Source organism: Podarcis erhardii (assembly GCF_964252035.2).
Source record: "Podarcis erhardii genome assembly, chromosome: 5".
Taxonomy (NCBI): Eukaryota; Metazoa; Chordata; class Lepidosauria; order Squamata; family Lacertidae; genus Podarcis; species Podarcis erhardii.
In genome coordinates this window covers 70,162,827-70,179,523 of record NC_138509.1, presented here as the reverse complement: position 1 = coordinate 70,179,523, position 16,697 = coordinate 70,162,827, and the positions used below count along the sequence as shown (strand labels likewise).

The window sequence follows — 16,697 nt, the reverse complement described above, 5'->3', positions numbered from 1 at the left end:
GAGAAAGCCTGCATGCAAGGTCTGCCTGTCATACAGAAACATACAGGCTCTGGTTACATTAGTGTCAGAATTTCAGCCATTGAGTTTTAAGTTCTTTCTGCTTTTGCAAAGATTTGAGTATGCCAATACGGTGGAGGACATGCATTGCATGCCAAAGCTCTCAGGTTGTATCCCTGGAATCTCCAGTTACATCTGGTAGAGAGGGCTTTGTTAGAAAACCTGGAGGGACACTGCTGGTTACTGTAGGAAGTACCAAGTTACATGAATCACTATTGATCCTGGTGAGTGCATGTAGGTATCTACATATAGACAGACAGATAAAGAGATGTGTGTGTGTGTGTGTGTGTGTGTGTGTGCACGTATATGTACATGCATACCTAACATTGCTAATAACACATACCTTGTGGCATTTTTTGTCATTACTAAGGACAAACACATTGCCATTTATTACAAAAACAAGGGGAGCTTATGAAAGTCACATGGGTTTGTGTGCCAGTGACATCAGTGGCATGATCCCGCATATGGATGTATTTATGTCTGATGCCTAAAGATGTAGAACATTAAGATTTTATATGCATTGTTTTACTGACTTTGCTAGATGGGTTTTAGTCATCAGCATGTAAAGTCTAATGAGGCAAATACTGCAGCTTGTAAAGCAATATCCTGATGATCACAAACATCCTTGGAAGTTTATACACATCAGGATAAAAGGAGGTACAAGGTTTATAATGTAGATTTGTAATTTTTGTTAGATGTTTTGCCTTTAAATGCCTGCAATTCTCCATCTGTTCTCCCAAGTGCTGAGATTGTTAGGAAACCCAGTTTGTGCTGTTTAATTCTCACATTTCCCCTGTAATGAACATGCAGTTCATTAAATTTGGGGGGTGGGGGTGCAATTTGCCTTGTGAGTGTTTAATGCTGCCCAGCCCTGCAATTTCCCACTAACAAGGGCAGTGGGGTTTTGAGCCAAGACAGATTTCGAGAGAGCTGTGTTCAAACAGAAGGGCAGGAGGCAAAGCATTGAAAAGCCTCCCTTTCAATTTGGTGAGTGCAAATATAGTAAAGTGTTTTCCCTTCCAACAGAACTACAACAAATATCTATAATTTGCATCACAGTACATTGTCTTGTTTTGGTATCACTATTCAGGACAATTTGGATGAGTTCCATGGTTGAGTAACCAGAAGGAATCTCAAATTATAATTGTTCTTTATAAAAAAACAACCACCCATTAATACTATTGAAAGCCGAGTCAATCATAAGGGTTCTGTTGGTTAAATGGACTTTTATTCATTGCTATATTAAATGAAAAAAGCTGTAACTTGGCCACCATTCAGAGGCACTGAAAACCATGAGTGCAAGAAATCTACGTGTGTTCTCAAAATTTCCTGCAGCAGCTATCATCACCAATGTGTTAGGCTGTTTTTCAGCCACCCCCATTTTGATGGTTCTCATCCAAAGCCTGTTTATTGTGCTGCCTCTGGGACTGGTAGGAATGCTCCCACGAGATCTCATGGGGCAATCCAACTTCCTGCAAGATCTCATGAGAGCATCCCCACCGTACCCACATGTAGTTAAATTTGTGCAAATTAAATGTGTGTAAGATGTGGACATACTGTATAAAACAATAGCACTGTATCTTAAGACAGATCCCATTGTTTACATCCTTTCAATCTTTGGGAACCACCATTTACACTTTATATCTCCCTTGTTCTTTAGACAGTTACTGATTTATAAGAAAAAAATTTACTCAGGACCTTTTGATAAGGGTGTTTGTTTATTAAAAAGAAAAAAAAGATTAAAGTTCATTTGATTAGCCCTATGCACAAATCTGTTGACACTCTCAAATCATTCTAAAAGGTTGCCGTGCCATGACAGTTCCTCCTCAAGTGTTGTTCAGTAAGACTAGGTCTTCTAATATATAAATTCAGAGTTCTACGTTGTTGAAGGGACAAGTCCTGTATGGCATCATGAAATCACCCCAAGGGTAACAAACTAGTTATCAGACATGTTTGGGGGGTTTTGTGTGATAGTGGCATGTGGGGAATGAATGCAAATTTTGCAAGCTTTCATGGGAGCACCATATTGATGCCATAGAAGGCATATATTGGAGAACAGGTGGGTGGTGGAGAGAGAGAAAAAGGCAGGAATATGAGATCATTAGCTATGATAGAAATCATGAAAGCATACTGGGGGTGGGGTGGGAAATGATCTGCAGCAATAAACTACAAAATCATTGGGTTTTTTAATGACTTTCTGCAAATGGAACTGCAGAAAACCTGAAACTCAATTAAGAACACCTTGTTCATTAGCATAAACAAAAGGAGAAATCTTTTTTCTTTCTTTCAAGAGAAGCTAAATCAAATAATGAGGATGGTATTACTTTTAAGCCATTACTAAATTACTAATGATATGATTAGACATGCTTCACAACAGCAGCTCCCAAATGTTTTACTTAGGAGCAAACAGTGTATGTGCTCAAAAAGCACTTGAGGATATATGACTTTGGACAATTTGTTCACCAGTTATGGACAGATTCCAGAGTTCTCTGATAAGTGTGGGCTGCAGCTGAAGACATATATGTTGAAGAACTGGACAAACAAGCCTGGCAGTAGCAACAGACATGCAAGATCACATTAGCAAAGCTCTTGCATTCATAGCAAGTATCTAAATATTAAGTATGCAGTTATAATCCTGTGACCGATACTTTGTGAACTCCTAGCTGCATTAATCCTAGCCTTAAGAAGTGGAATACTTACGTGCTGGTAATAATATTCCAGTTTCCTGGTTCCCATACCTGTGACAAAAAGCCAATGGATGACGTTTCCTTCTTTGTTAGAAACGGCATTGGACCAATTTTGTGTGTGTGGTTCGTACAATTAAAAAATAAATAAATCTGTGCCAGGATAACCTAAATTCTGAATTTAAAAAGCAGATTTCCACAACCTGTATAAATTATGCAGATTAATGCACAATCTTGCTTCCCCCTCATAATATAGTCTGCTCTGCTTGTCGTGGGAAAAGGCAAAGACCTGCGAAGCCCAAACAACTTAAAATTCTATTCAGCATTTTCTACACCACATGTTTTCAAGACCATTGGTTCAGCCATAAAGACTAGAAACTTGATTTTTTATTTATTTTAAAGATACTGATATTTGGAGGAGCTATGTCCAGAGAAAATATTCATTTTCTCTGTAGGCTGAATAGACGTGTAATTTTAGTGATTTTTCTTTTCAATCTTCTCATGAACATCACCCCATTGCTTTGATAAATGATGATGTATAACGTTGACATAAACCTAAAGTGCTTGCTTTTATATAAATGCCTTTGTTGATTTATTTGCAGGGTGGGAAGATTCCCATCAGGTGGACTGCGCCAGAAGCAATTGCCTATCGTAAATTTACATCAGCTAGTGACGTCTGGAGTTATGGAATTGTAATGTGGGAAGTGATGTCCTATGGAGAGAGGCCTTATTGGGATATGTCCAATCAAGATGTAAGTGATCTTCACCTTCATCTAAATACTGCCAATGTTAGACCTAGGTATCTGATATCAGTAACTGCATTCCTGTACACGTGTACTCTGAAATACATTTCAATAGGCATGGGATTGCTGCTGAAAATGTCGTTTGGGGGCTGTGTTTGTTTGATGCTTCCCCAGGCAGTTGGGGACTGAGTCTGAATGGCTCAAAATGCGGCTGGGGTTATCATGTGCTTATCCAATGGAATAAACACGTTGCTAAAGACAGCAATAAAACAGCAGAATTATTACAGGTCGCTGATGGTTTTCTCAAGAACTGATGGCTTGAGCTCCCTAGCCTGGGTATTTCTTCCTCATAGTTCAACTGCCCACTGCTTCTGGGAGCAACATTTGTAAGGTCTTAGTAAAAAATTCAAGGAAATAGGAGGTGGGTTCCTCTTAATGCAGTGCTGCAATAATGCTACCAGACCCAATAGGACTCTGGATAAATTCAGATGACCTTTTAGCACACTATAGTTTCCCATAATATGCATGTAATCAGCTGATGCACTAGCAGTCTCTGTCTTCCTGCAAAGCAGTAAGTATTCTTTTGCCATCAACTGAATTAAAATGTATGGTAAAATAAGTTGTCTTTCTACCCTCCTTGTCAGAATTGTTGCTCCAAAGACAGGATTGTGATGTTCTGAATTAATATGAGACAAAGTCCTATGTGATTAGCCCATCTTTCATGGTTGCATAATTCGCACACAGCCCCCAGTCATTATGACAATGCATCATTTAGGAGCAACTCCCACCCAGCTTGGGGACTGCCTCTGAGGAACACCATTGTGGAGGTGGATAGAATCTACTATTTGCATGCATCACTTCTTTTTTTAAGTCATACCTCTCCATAAGTCGTGTGTGTGTGTGTGTGTGTGTGTACATTTGCCTGTACTTTTGCTTCATGCCATGTGAAAGCATTGAAATGAGTTAAAACTCTTGCAAATGGAACCTCAGAAAAGGAAAGCATTTATCCATTTGCAAAGCATTTCAGGTATTCTAGTGTGGAAAGAAAATTGTTAATATTGATTCTGTACCACAATTTCCCACTTGAGGATCCGTTAAGAATACATCAGTAAAACTGGTTTTCCAATTAAGGGTGAATATTTCAAACCCTAGTGTGGGTTTACATTCATATTTTTGAACTAATAATGCTAATCTAAGACTGCACAAAGAATTTCATTGGGAACATGTGATATTATTATTATTGTGCAAAATGTTTAAGCAATAACAACAATAGAAGATATGTCCTTGGGGGACATTAAAAAGCAGCTTTAGTAAATGACCCCTTGTAAATTATGCAACTCTCTTTAACTGTACCATCTGGATTCCTTCAGTTCATTCCAAGAGCGAGTTAATAAAATTCCTGCTATTGTAGAATAGTCCTGAAGAAAAAGATGAAGAAGAATCTAATATATAGCAGAACATTTTAGAAAAGGACGACAGTCCGGTGAAAATGAGATATAACCTTTACCAGGAGGATTTATAAGCAGATTAACATTTCTTCCGTCCTCGATCTGGAGATATGAAACACTGAACACTTTAGTTCAAGGCAGGAAGCTGCATAATACTCACCCACCTTCTTTTGTATAACTGAAAAGTTTCCAGCATTGTTTACATGTGGATGGCATTGAAGCTGAAAAGAGATTTCCTTTTAATTTCCTTCAGATGTGGAATATATTTCAGGAGGGCCCACAGCTCGGCGGCCAAGTACATGGTTTGCATGTGTAAGATCTCAGACTCAATTGCTCGCCTCTCCAGTTAAAGATGAGATGGGGAGAACACAGCCCTCCAGAAGTTACAGCATTCCCATCAGCCCCAAACAGAATGGTCACTGTGATGGGAGTTGGCGTCTAATAGCACCAAGAGGGCTCTAAGTCCCCCATCCCTGAGTTAAAGGATCGCAAGCAGAAGATCTGGAGTAGAGCTGACACTTTTCAGAGTAGGCAAGCTTTAGCTCAGAATAAACAAAAAGGCACTACACAGTTAGCATGAAAACAAAGCTTCAGATGTTCTCCGGAAACATTATGAGCTTTTAGTAACAAAATGGAATTCGGAGCAATGTTGAATTAGGTTTGCTGATGCTTTTTATGCCCTCTTGCCCATGAGAGAGCAAGAAGAATGCCCACATTAATTGGGCCAGTGATGTAGCTATGACGCCTTCTGCTAGTGGAGGCAAATGGGAAGCTATGCAGCTCACGTCACACAGATTGTCACGTAGATAAAGAAATACTGCACAGTGGCGGTGAGGAGGAATCTTTCTCCTTGCAATTAGAATGCAAATAAGGCTTGGAAAGTTATTAATTTTGTGGTTCTGAATAGGGCAGGGTTGGTAGCCTTGGAGACGACACTCTTCTCTGTTTGCCTTAATGCCTAGTGGCAATGGAAGTAGGAGTCCACGTTGCCTGCCTTTGTGCCTTACCCCGACACTTGTGAAACCAGTTGTATGGTTGTGCAAATCAATGTGTGTGGCCAATTAATCTTGCTTCTCTCTGTAAAGACTACCAACAAGAGTGCCCATTAGTGCCAACTGTGACGGGGTGAAGGGTTGCGAACTGGGTAGACCGGGCTGTGAGGAACTGGATCTTGATTATGCATGAGCTTATTCTACATAGGTTTGCCAAACAGGCAGTATGTGATAATGAGCCATATGTATGGAAGGGTTTATGGTGTCCTTTATACAGACAAGTTTTGGATCCCGTTGGATACTGTTTATAATTACACACTTTCAAGTGACACAGTAGGCCAGTTTGCATCTGGCCTTTGTGGGTGCAGAACAGCCCAAGGCAATTTCCCTCTAACATTGCATGGGAGACAGACAGATTTAGGGAAGGGAAAACAGGACCAGGTGTTCCTGGAAGTGGAGTGGAGCTGAGGGAAACAGTAATACCGTCCGGTCGGTATCTAGGACATATGGGAATTGTTGACAACTTCAAGAAATCTCATTTTGGTTCTACTTCCAAAATGATCGGCTGTCAGTAAAGCAACAAAAGTGTTAATGTGTGATGTGCTCATCTACCTGCCTGTATATTTAGTCATTTAGTCTGTAATACTAAACCTTGGGAACAAGCTCCATTAAATTCAATGTAACTTATAACGTAATCCTAATCATGTCTACTCAGAAGAAAGTCCTACTGAATACAGTAGGGCCTACTCCCAGGTAAGCGGGGTTGGGGTTATACCCTTTCTACTGAGTAGACATGTTAGAGGATTGCTCCATTGAATTCATTTCCTCCCCTAGTTTCTAATTTGGAAGGCATTTGCTATGACTTATTATAAGACAGGAGTTTTAGAAATAAAATCTAAAGCAAATAACAGTCATTTTTCTTCAGTCTCAAGTTTAAAATGTAATACATTTAAAATGCCTCTGCTCTCCATTATTTTAATAATGCAAACTCTTAATTACAGTTTTCTGAAAAAGCAAACAATAAATATTGGGAAGTCCAAAAATAACTGAAGCTTTTATACAAACACGTATTTACTGTTATTAAATGTGCACTTCTTTAAAATGCCAAACTTATTGAAGGTTACCCCATTTTATAAGTATTAAATACATTGTTTTATTTAGCTCACCTAAAATGCTGCCTTTCATTTGTTTGTTTGTTAGGTTATCAAAGCCATCGAGGAAGGGTATCGACTGCCGCCCCCGATGGACTGCCCCATTGCTCTCCATCAGTTGATGTTGGACTGCTGGCAGAAGGAACGCAGTGACAGGCCTAAATTTGGACAGATTGTCAACATGCTAGACAAACTCATCCGCAACCCCAACAGCTTAAAGAGGACAGGCTCCGAAAACTCCAGGTCAGCTGTGCTTTCTTAATGGTGATGGATGAGGGAATATACCGGTGGCGACAGGCAGCTGTAACTCACCTCAACTTCTTTGCTGAAACTGAAGTCTACTTCATAACGCTGGCCAGATTCTTTACACTTCCCACCCCCACCCCCACCCCCGCTTCTGGTTTTTCTTTTCTAAGATTGCAGTGGAAAGACTGTTGCCCGTTTGGGTTACACTAGCATTCCATTGGTCCACTGTATACGGGAAAGATCCTTGTGGGATTTTGAAAGTACAGTCTCTTTTTTCTTCTCTTGTCTTTTTTCCTTCTTTATATTGCTGAGCTTTGAGCCTGAACATTGTTATAATGTAAGGTTTAGGTAACTCTGAAAGTGCCTGGAAGATTAACTTCTTTTCTAATTGGAAAGGGAATACGATACAAAATATGGAACCTTTAAAAAGTTTTATTTATCCTCCTCAAGTCATTGACCACAACAGAAATGTAAGGCTTTAATGTTCAAGGCCTGTGTGTTGTTCTAATTTGAATAAATTAAGGAAAACATAGGGTTTTTAATTAAGAAACAATTTGAAAACAAGGGGCAGAGGTTAATAATCCTCATCCCCAAATAAACTTTACAAGTAAGAACAGCAGTGGTGACTCTGTCATTGCCTGCTCAGGAGTGAAGGCCAAACATAAAAGCTGGTCTTATTTGGGAGTGAGTCCTATTAAATTCAGTGTAATTTATTTCTGGGTAAACGTGCATGGGATATCACATTGTGTGAATCATTTGGGGTTGTTGCCTATGTAAGAAAGAAGTAGCTAATATGGGGTTGGATCCTAAGAACCACTTGTGGAATAAAGTTGGTAGTAGGAACACCTCTTGCTCTCTGTAGCTCCCAAAAATCTTCTCAGAAGATGCCTCTGCCCAATCACAGCCCCACCTCATTCAAGAGAGGCCACTAGTTCTCAGGCTCCTGTACATGGAAGAGAGGGCTATTACTGACTGCAAGTCACAATGGCTATGTAGTACCTTCATTGTCTGAGGCAGCATAAATATCAGTTGCTGGTATTCACAAGAAGGCCAAGTGCTTTTGGGTCCTGTTTCTTTGAGAACAGGATGCTGGAATAGATGGACCTTTTGTATCATCCAGCTGGTCTCTTGCCTTCCTAAGATAGGGAAATTAGAGTCTTTTGTGGGTCAACATTTCTAGATCCCTCACAATTTCTTTTGCCAGTATTGGTGGTGAGGCTACCTATAACAGGGTGATTGTTTTTAGACTGGCATGCCAGTCCTCACAGTACAGGTAAGGCAGGCCTCATTCGGTTGAGATGAACAGGAATAGAAGCATGGATTCTCATGCTTGCGAGCTCTTTATTTCTTAGCAGTTATTTGTCTGCTTAAAGAAGGGGGAAATTTCCCTCAAGTGCATAATCAATCATGTGTCTCCAGGAACAAGTTGTCATAGCTGGCCAGAGGCGAGATATGAAACAAGAAGGAAATATTCTAAAAATGACACAGATCTTTCACTGAGGGGAAACAACTATTGCATTTCTCTCAAATGAGACTTCTCTTACAAGTGCAGGTGTCATCAGAGGCCAGACCGTACTAGATTCAGCTGCTGACAGTCTGGTATCAAGGAAAAAAAAAGTGGTTTTTCATGTTTAAATGAGTATGCCTCTCAGTGACCATTGCTTACCATTTACATTACCAAAGACAGGTTATTAGCCCTCTGAGGCCACTATCCTCCTGTTTTCTCCAGATTGCTCTAATTGCATCTGGAGCCTGGGAAGTGTATCCCTCTGTCTGTGTTAAATTATTTAAGAGAGAGTGTGTCACATAATACCAACTGTTTAATCTCCTTCAGTTGTATTTGATCTTGGTCTGCTGATAAGCATAGATCTCTGACAACCATTAGCTACTACTGCAGTGTAGAATCTGATATTCGTAGCTGATTTTCACAAAGTGTCGAAAGTACTTTTTTACACGGGGACGAATGCAGAGCAAAAGATGTCTGTTTGCACTTTCATGTGAATCTGTACAGCGAAAGCTACCAAATGCGTGCTCTTTTGTGACTGCCTATTGCTCACCTCTTTGATGCATGCTAAATATATCATCTGCAGAAAGAGGTGTGGTGGCTGTTAAGAATGAAAAATAGCATTCAATCAAGATGAGAGCAATCTTGGACAATAACTTATATACAATGCCTTTAATACACCCAGTCTTTGATCTTATTGAAATAAATTAAAACAGCTTTTTTAAAAATATATATATATATATAAAAATCACCATCGTAATAATCTTGAGATTTGAGTAAGGTGCTATGGCCTATTCAAAACCAGTGCTGTGTGCAAAGGGTGTAAAAAACAAAAACAAAAAACTGTATTAATAGATGTGTTGATGGTGTTAAGATCCTGCAGATAATCTGATCTGGAACACGAACACACATTCCACAAAACAAAGATCAAAGACGCCATTATTCTGTGCCAGGCACACATGCCATTCAGAAACTGATTGATTAAAGTGGATTAACTCCCTGCCATCCCAGCTTTCAGTGTGCCAGGTTGAAGCCTTCCTTAAGTTCTCAGCTTCCAAACTATACGAGAGCACATAGTTCCTCTAGTGACGTTTCAGTTCTGTTGAATTAAGATCTTATTTTTCATGGTAGACAAGAAGTACATGGGGAGAGGCTGGTTCTGTCACAGTAGATTGTTTCCCATTTAAGACCTCATTTACTTTTCAAAGTGTTATGGATGAAACAGGCTTCTGTATCCTGCGTTGCATTCTTGGGGGATCAAACTGGTGCAGTCAGTTCTGCTGGTATAATAAATTCTAGGGAAAGGTTGGGTAGGCATCTTCTGGAAATGCTTAATTAAATGGTATCCTGCATTGATGAACAAGTTTACACCAGACTGCCAGTGCAGTCAGTTTCATTTCGGGTCTCTGCGCACCACAGATTAATGTGGCAACAGGCACTTCTGACCTAATTCCATTTTTTAATTATTCATCCTAAGCCGAAGGCTTTTGCACATAGACAGAATTTCCCTGCAAATCATGGGTTCTGACTGTCCCCAGTGGATAACATAGCACTTAGCATGTGTCTGGAGCCTTTTACTGATAGATCAGCTAGTTTTCTGGCAGCAGTCGTAGTAGCACGTTGTTCATCAATGATGAGAGGTGTTGCTTCTGGACATTTGCAGCTGTGTGCTTGAAACCCCAGTTCATATCTTAAGATCTCCACATGAATGCACCCTTGAATGCAATGTATCATGGGGAGAAAAATGATGAGAGCGTTAATTGGCCTTGAGGACATCCCATTATGGTGTCTCTGCATACAGGCTTGGCCACAGGGTGTATGATGACATTGTAGTGGCATTGCAGCTGCATTACAGTATCACAAATGTTTAAAAAATGAGATGTGTGACACTTTACAGATTGTTCTCCAAAGGGACTGAAACTTACCCTCATCAGACAGAACTTTAGTAACTGTCTTTGTTAACAGCTTGGTACTAGTTGACTTGAAGGATTGTCCTTCTCCATGTATTGTCCACTCAACCACTTTGCTGTGTGGTATCCATTTGGCACTTGAAATCAATCAGTCTTTTAGCTTGGCAGCACCTACACTTTGGAACTCATTGCCTCTTGACATCAGGTTCCTTTGCTGTACTCTTTTCAGGACTTGCTTAAAACAAAATAAAAAAATTCAGATACCATCTGAAGAAGTGCATGCACACGAAAGCTCATACCAAGAACTAACTTAGTTGGTCTTTAAGGTGCTACTGGAAGGAATTTTTTTATTTTGTTTTGACTATGGCAGACCAACACGGCTACCTATCTGTTGCCTAAAACAGTTTAGCTCCCAGAGCCTGTCCAATTGTGTAGAAATTGACACATTTTAATCTGTTTTCATGCTAGCTGTTGATTTTAATGATATTTAGGTTCTTTTTTAAAAAAAAATGCCTGTGTTTAACTTTTATTTTCCATTACAGTTCAAATGTGTAGGGCTGTGTTCTTGTTTTTTTGAAAACCACTTAGAGGTTCTATCTACAATCAAATGGTACATACATTTTGTTAAAGAAATAAAATAAACAGTGGCTCAACTTTCTACGATCTAGCAGAAAAGCAGTGCATTGTGGAAAACCTTTTTTTTAAAAGGACATCACTTAGGATTAGCTATATAGAAACAAATATGTTTGCAATGCTCCCCACAATATTTTCACCTACATTTTCATATCTGTCTCTGTGTATACATATTGAAGTTACACATTGTGACCGTGTAAATATAGTCCTTAAGTGTTTTGGAACGTTTTGCCATATATATTTGTGTAGGAAACTATTGCATATTTGCTTATTCACAGTATTTATACTCTGCTGTTCAGGTAGAGCTCACAAAGTAGTTTGCAGAAGATTATTATAACTATAATCACTGATGGGGAAAAAAAAATTACAATAGACAACTTGTTTATGTAGAAAAAGCTGTTATTGCTTCTTCTCACTCCCCTCAGGGCAAGATGGTTCTGCAGAAGCCCCTGTGGTAGTAGTTGGAGGCGCTTGTTTCTTACAAATCTCTAGGATTATATGCCTCTCTTATCTGTTACTGAGCACTGATTAGGCAATATAAAGTCTAGCTGGATTTTTGTTCTTGTTGCTGTGACATCTTTTTAATCATGTTCTTCTGTTGTTGTTCCTAGACCTAATACAGCTCTGTTGGATCCAAGTTCTCCTGAATTCTCAGCCGTAGTTTCTGTTGGCGATTGGCTCCAAGCTATTAAGATGGAGCGATACAAGGATAACTTCACAGCTGCCAGCTACACTACCCTAGAGGCTGTGGTGCATATGAACCAGGAGTAAGTACTCAGCGGTATAACAAAAAAACTGGTAAATCTGGATATTTAATCGGCTTTTTTTGCTTTGCACTGCATATCATTGCATCCATTACAATATTAGAATGCCTTCAGTCTACAATGTGTGCCGTTCCAAAATGCCCTTCAGCTGCTTTAATCAAGCATTAGTATACATTCACCTTGCTTTGCCTTCTTTTCTCCTTTTTTGTGTATGTGCCTGTCTCGATATATTTTAATGGATTTTACTTAATATATTTTACTGGATCCACTTCTGACAAAAGGTTTTCACCCTTCGCCTTCTTTCTTTTTTTGCTTCATGCAGCGACCTGGCAAGAATTGGAATTACCGCCATTGCACACCAGAATAAGATTCTGAGCAGTGTGCAGGCAATGAGGACCCAAATGCAACAGATGCACGGAAGAATGGTTCCCGTTTGAGCCAGTACTGAATGAACTCAAAACTCTTGAAATTAGTTTACCTCATCCATGCACTTTAATTGAAGAACTGCACTTTTTTTACTTCTCCTCGCCATTTGAAATAATAATAATAATAATGATAATAATAATAATTAAAAAAAAAAAAGATTTGCAGCGTCGATTGATATATAAAGTTTGCCGGGAGTGTTGCGGGGAGGGGAACTACAGAAATGACAGCCTGTCATTTGTGAACAGGCCTGGAACAAATTTATTTCTTGGAATATACTTCTGTGTTGATCGACATTATGTAATATACATGTATCTATATAACATCACATACAAGTTCTGATGCTGTGTTTGCTGCCAGATACTGTGCTTAAAGGAAGGAAGGTACTGTTGTTCCCTCAACAGCCACTGGGATTACAATCATTGTGTTTGGTCTGTGGGGTAAACCACAGTTATTCACCTTTTAGTGGAATGAAGAATCTTCTGTACCAAGACATGTTGGCATATTCTGGGCATCAACGGTACCTTGCAGAAACCTTGAGGGAAAATATCCTATGGGCTGATCAGTGCCTCTCAATCGAAGATTTGCCCACTTCCAAGATGAGACGGAGAGCAATCTTTATGGATTACTGGATTATTATTTTTTTGAGGCTGGAGAGTTTCTTGAGGCTTATACCGATCATCATTTTTGAACTCGCATAAGTCAGCCATTCTTGACTGTGGATCTTCCAGACTTGCATCCTTTTGCCCTTCTAAGAGACAATTGATTGTGCAACATTGAAAAGGTCAGTGGGACTATGGTTTCCCCTTTGTGATAATGGTGGCTTCATTTCCTTATCAGTAATAATAGAGAATGCACTGATGGGATGTAGCTAGTAAAATATCCTTTCCCCCCTTTTTAATTTAGTAAGACAATTATTCTAGATGTTTGTTTTCTACACATTGTGGAGGGCATAAGATTTCATTAGTTGACTCCATCAACCAACACTAGAATGTATGAAATCTCTGCATTGGAAATCACTTTTGTAGGTCTGTGTAGGATGAACTTTACACAACATTTTGTGGTGTGCAGATTACATGGTTCAATTCTGCATGCATTGGGCTCTACACACATAGGTACCTATTTCATTATGACTCATATAGACCATGGCACATAAAGAAAAAATGTTGACATGGGGGGAAACCACCAAAGGCCTAGGAAAAATCTGTATTAGTTTGCTACACAAGAAGCTTGACAGGAACTACACCCCCACCCTAAATTAATATGCTTATTTTATAAGCCAGTCCCACTAGCTACCTGTTCGTTATGTGAAAATTCACTTATCTGAACGTAAAGCTTTATGCCCAGACATCGCTATACACTTCATAGATTCAGATTTCTGAATAGCTGGAGTTTGGCCACTTTTTTACTTCCTTGCTTTGTTCTGCTTTGCTGAGGAAGTCATTTTCAGGCAGAAACCATGCAGGGCGGGAAGGCAGGTGCAATTTTTGGACGAATCCGTGAGCTGGAGAGATTGGACAAATAAGTTTTCCCCTTTGTCTTTCTTCTGCTGGTAGGCTGCAACCTTTTCAGGAAGAAATTATGGAGGAGTGGGGGGAGAGATTGGACAAATCCCTGATTAGAAATGTTCCCATAGAAAAAAATAATGGAAATTGTGGACTTGCTATGCGAACATTCACCTAATGAACGATTTCCAAGGAACACATCCAAGGGGCCTGCATGTATTTATCCTTCTTAACATCACTGAGAGTTGGAAAAGTGCTGTATGCTCCAGGCTCACTTGCCAAGCTGTTTACATCAATCAGACTTTTTAAAAAAAAAATTAAAAAATTAAAATCCTGCTCTCTGCACTGTATGTTCCTTGTCTATTTAGAACAAATATTAGATCAGCACAAGGAGTGCTGATGAAAGGGAAAATGTTTAATTTACAGCTGTACCCACTTTTTACTTTGATCTGTCATTCAAAAGTGGTGCACAACCCGACTTCATCCGTGTTTATCTGGAAAACGCTCTCAGTTCAATGAGGCTCACTCCCAAAGAAGAGATTACAGCCTCAGATCCAGATCTTGGTTCATTTTGCAACCAGAAAAGTGTGCAGGAATGAAAGAGAATCAAACCTATTGATGATTTGGTGTAGAGAATATGAGTGTCATAAGGTGAGGCCACCTGCTAGAAGTATTTCAGCTGAGCTTGTTATTTTGAGGATGGCAACATCACCTATTAGGTTTTCAGCTTTGATTTCCCCCTCTCTCTAGTTCTATCTACTCGTGACAGCAGCTTCAGCACAAAAAGAGAGTGACACTCAGGTTTGATTTGTTAGAAATCACTGCACTTATTTGGAAGCCAGGAGCACTGAGTGAATTGAACGAGTCAAACTTGCCATATTCCCAGCGTTACTCTTGTCATTTTTTGTCACTTGCAACAACAACTTACCAATTTTAACCACAAGCTTCCCCTATGAACTTGATTCTGAAAGCAAATGGTTGTGAACATGGGATGCTAAATTTGGATCCTGTCAAAAACTGTGACAGCTTAGTAAAACCTCTTAGCAGAATTACCCATAAAAGCTTTTCATGTTGAAGACTATGGAGATGTGTGTTCCTGAAAGGTGACTTAAACAGTCATATTTTAACACATTTGCTGGTGAATGTTAGTCTTTGAGTTTTCCTGAAAATATTAAAGTCTTCCTCAGCCAAATAAGAATGGAAGTCCATCTCCCCCACTTCCTAAAACTTTTTCCAAAAAGCAGCTGGTGTGTGGGTATGTATGTTTGCATAAACATTCAGAATAGAGTTAGACTTGGGGAGATGGGCTTTTATAACACCCCCCCCCATGCTGTTAACCCCACTTAAAATGGTTTCCTCCAAGTTTCTACGTTTTTTTTTAACCCTAAAAGGACAAATAGCAACTTCATTGAAAGGGAGGAGAATGTTTTTACTGGGGAAAAAGGCATGGCGTTAAAATTTCATCTCCACCCATTCCAAATTATTTGATTCTCCAGGTTTCCGCCCTCAAATTTAAAGAGATCTTATCAGACCTTGTTTAATTTTGTTTTGAAATGCAGAGAAATTTTGGGCCTCTCTTCCCAACCTGCGGTGATGTAAGCTATATACATGTAGTCAAGTATACAGACATACTTGTTTTGAACATACTTGGCTGAACTAGGATACAGCCAAAGAATGATTACCATGGACAATGGACTAAACCATGATTTAGCACTATGTTTAAAAATCAGAATGGACCTGAGTAAAGCCTCAGTCACCCTCTCACATACAAACCCCTCTCCAAATCTTATGTGGCTGGGAGAAGGAATTTGCCAGTATGTATTTTCCCTTTCAAAGAATCCTGGCTTAGTGTTACACAGAAATCAGAAATTGTGGCTTAGCACAAATTCTAGACCAGGCTTCCTCAACCTCGGCCCTCCAGATGTTTTTGGCCTACAACTCCCATGATCCCGAGTTAGCAGGACCAGTGGTCAGGAATGATGGGAATTGTAGTCTCAAAACACCTGGATGGCCGAGGTTGAAGAAGCCTGGTCTAGACAAACAATTCACCTTTGGCTTTGTGAAGCTGGCTTATATCAAATTCACCAGAGCTTGTTTTAAACCACTGTCTCTGATTCATATCAAATCCAAAGAGAGGATTCTTTGAAATTAAACTAAACAAAGCCCTTCTCCAAACCATGCAAGAGACAGAGAGTGCTCCAAGGCTCCAGTGAGGCATGTTATAGGTGTATGGAACCTATTTCACCCAATGGGTCAGATATTTATCTCCTCCAACCTGCTTTGGCAGGTGGGTAGAACCACCCACCTGTCAATCATCTGGTGTCAAAATGATCCTGCCCATGTGTTGAAATTGACCTATGGGGATGAGGGGAGATATTGACCAAGCAGGACTGAACTTTCTGCCCAGCGGCTGATGAGGAGGGAGTTCAATTCTGCTGTGTTTGGCTACACAGCTGAGTTCCACATGGGGAACGCACTGGTGCAGCTGATCATCGCAGAAAGCAGGATTGAACTCCCCATCCTCCACAGGCCAAGTCTTGACAGGAGTGCAGTCCTTCTTTCTGCAAGGTTCAGCTCTGCGAGCAAACAAATAAAGTGTCAAATATTCAAAACAGGAGATAATGTCACTAATCTGTT

The 16,697-nt window shown here is 39.8% G+C and overlaps 1 protein-coding gene across 2 annotated transcripts in view; it reads left to right on the top strand.

The window, feature by feature from the left end:
* Nucleotides 1-16,697, top strand: part of EPHA4 (EPH receptor A4) — a 162,381-nt gene that overhangs the window by 144,365 nt on the left and 1,319 nt on the right. The window contains exons 14-17 of one of the 2 annotated variants that reach the window (XM_081861522.1): nucleotides 3,344-3,493; nucleotides 7,125-7,318; nucleotides 11,980-12,135; nucleotides 12,455-13,339. In XM_081861522.1, the coding sequence (XP_081717648.1) occupies nucleotides 3,344-3,493; nucleotides 7,125-7,318; nucleotides 11,980-12,135; nucleotides 12,455-12,569 (615 nt within the window). In that variant the 3' untranslated portion in view covers nucleotides 12,570-13,339. Of the gene's footprint in view, nucleotides 1-3,343; nucleotides 3,494-7,124; nucleotides 7,319-11,979; nucleotides 12,167-12,454; nucleotides 13,340-16,697 lie in introns of both variants that reach the window. The other variant, XM_081861523.1, reaches the window with a different exon arrangement.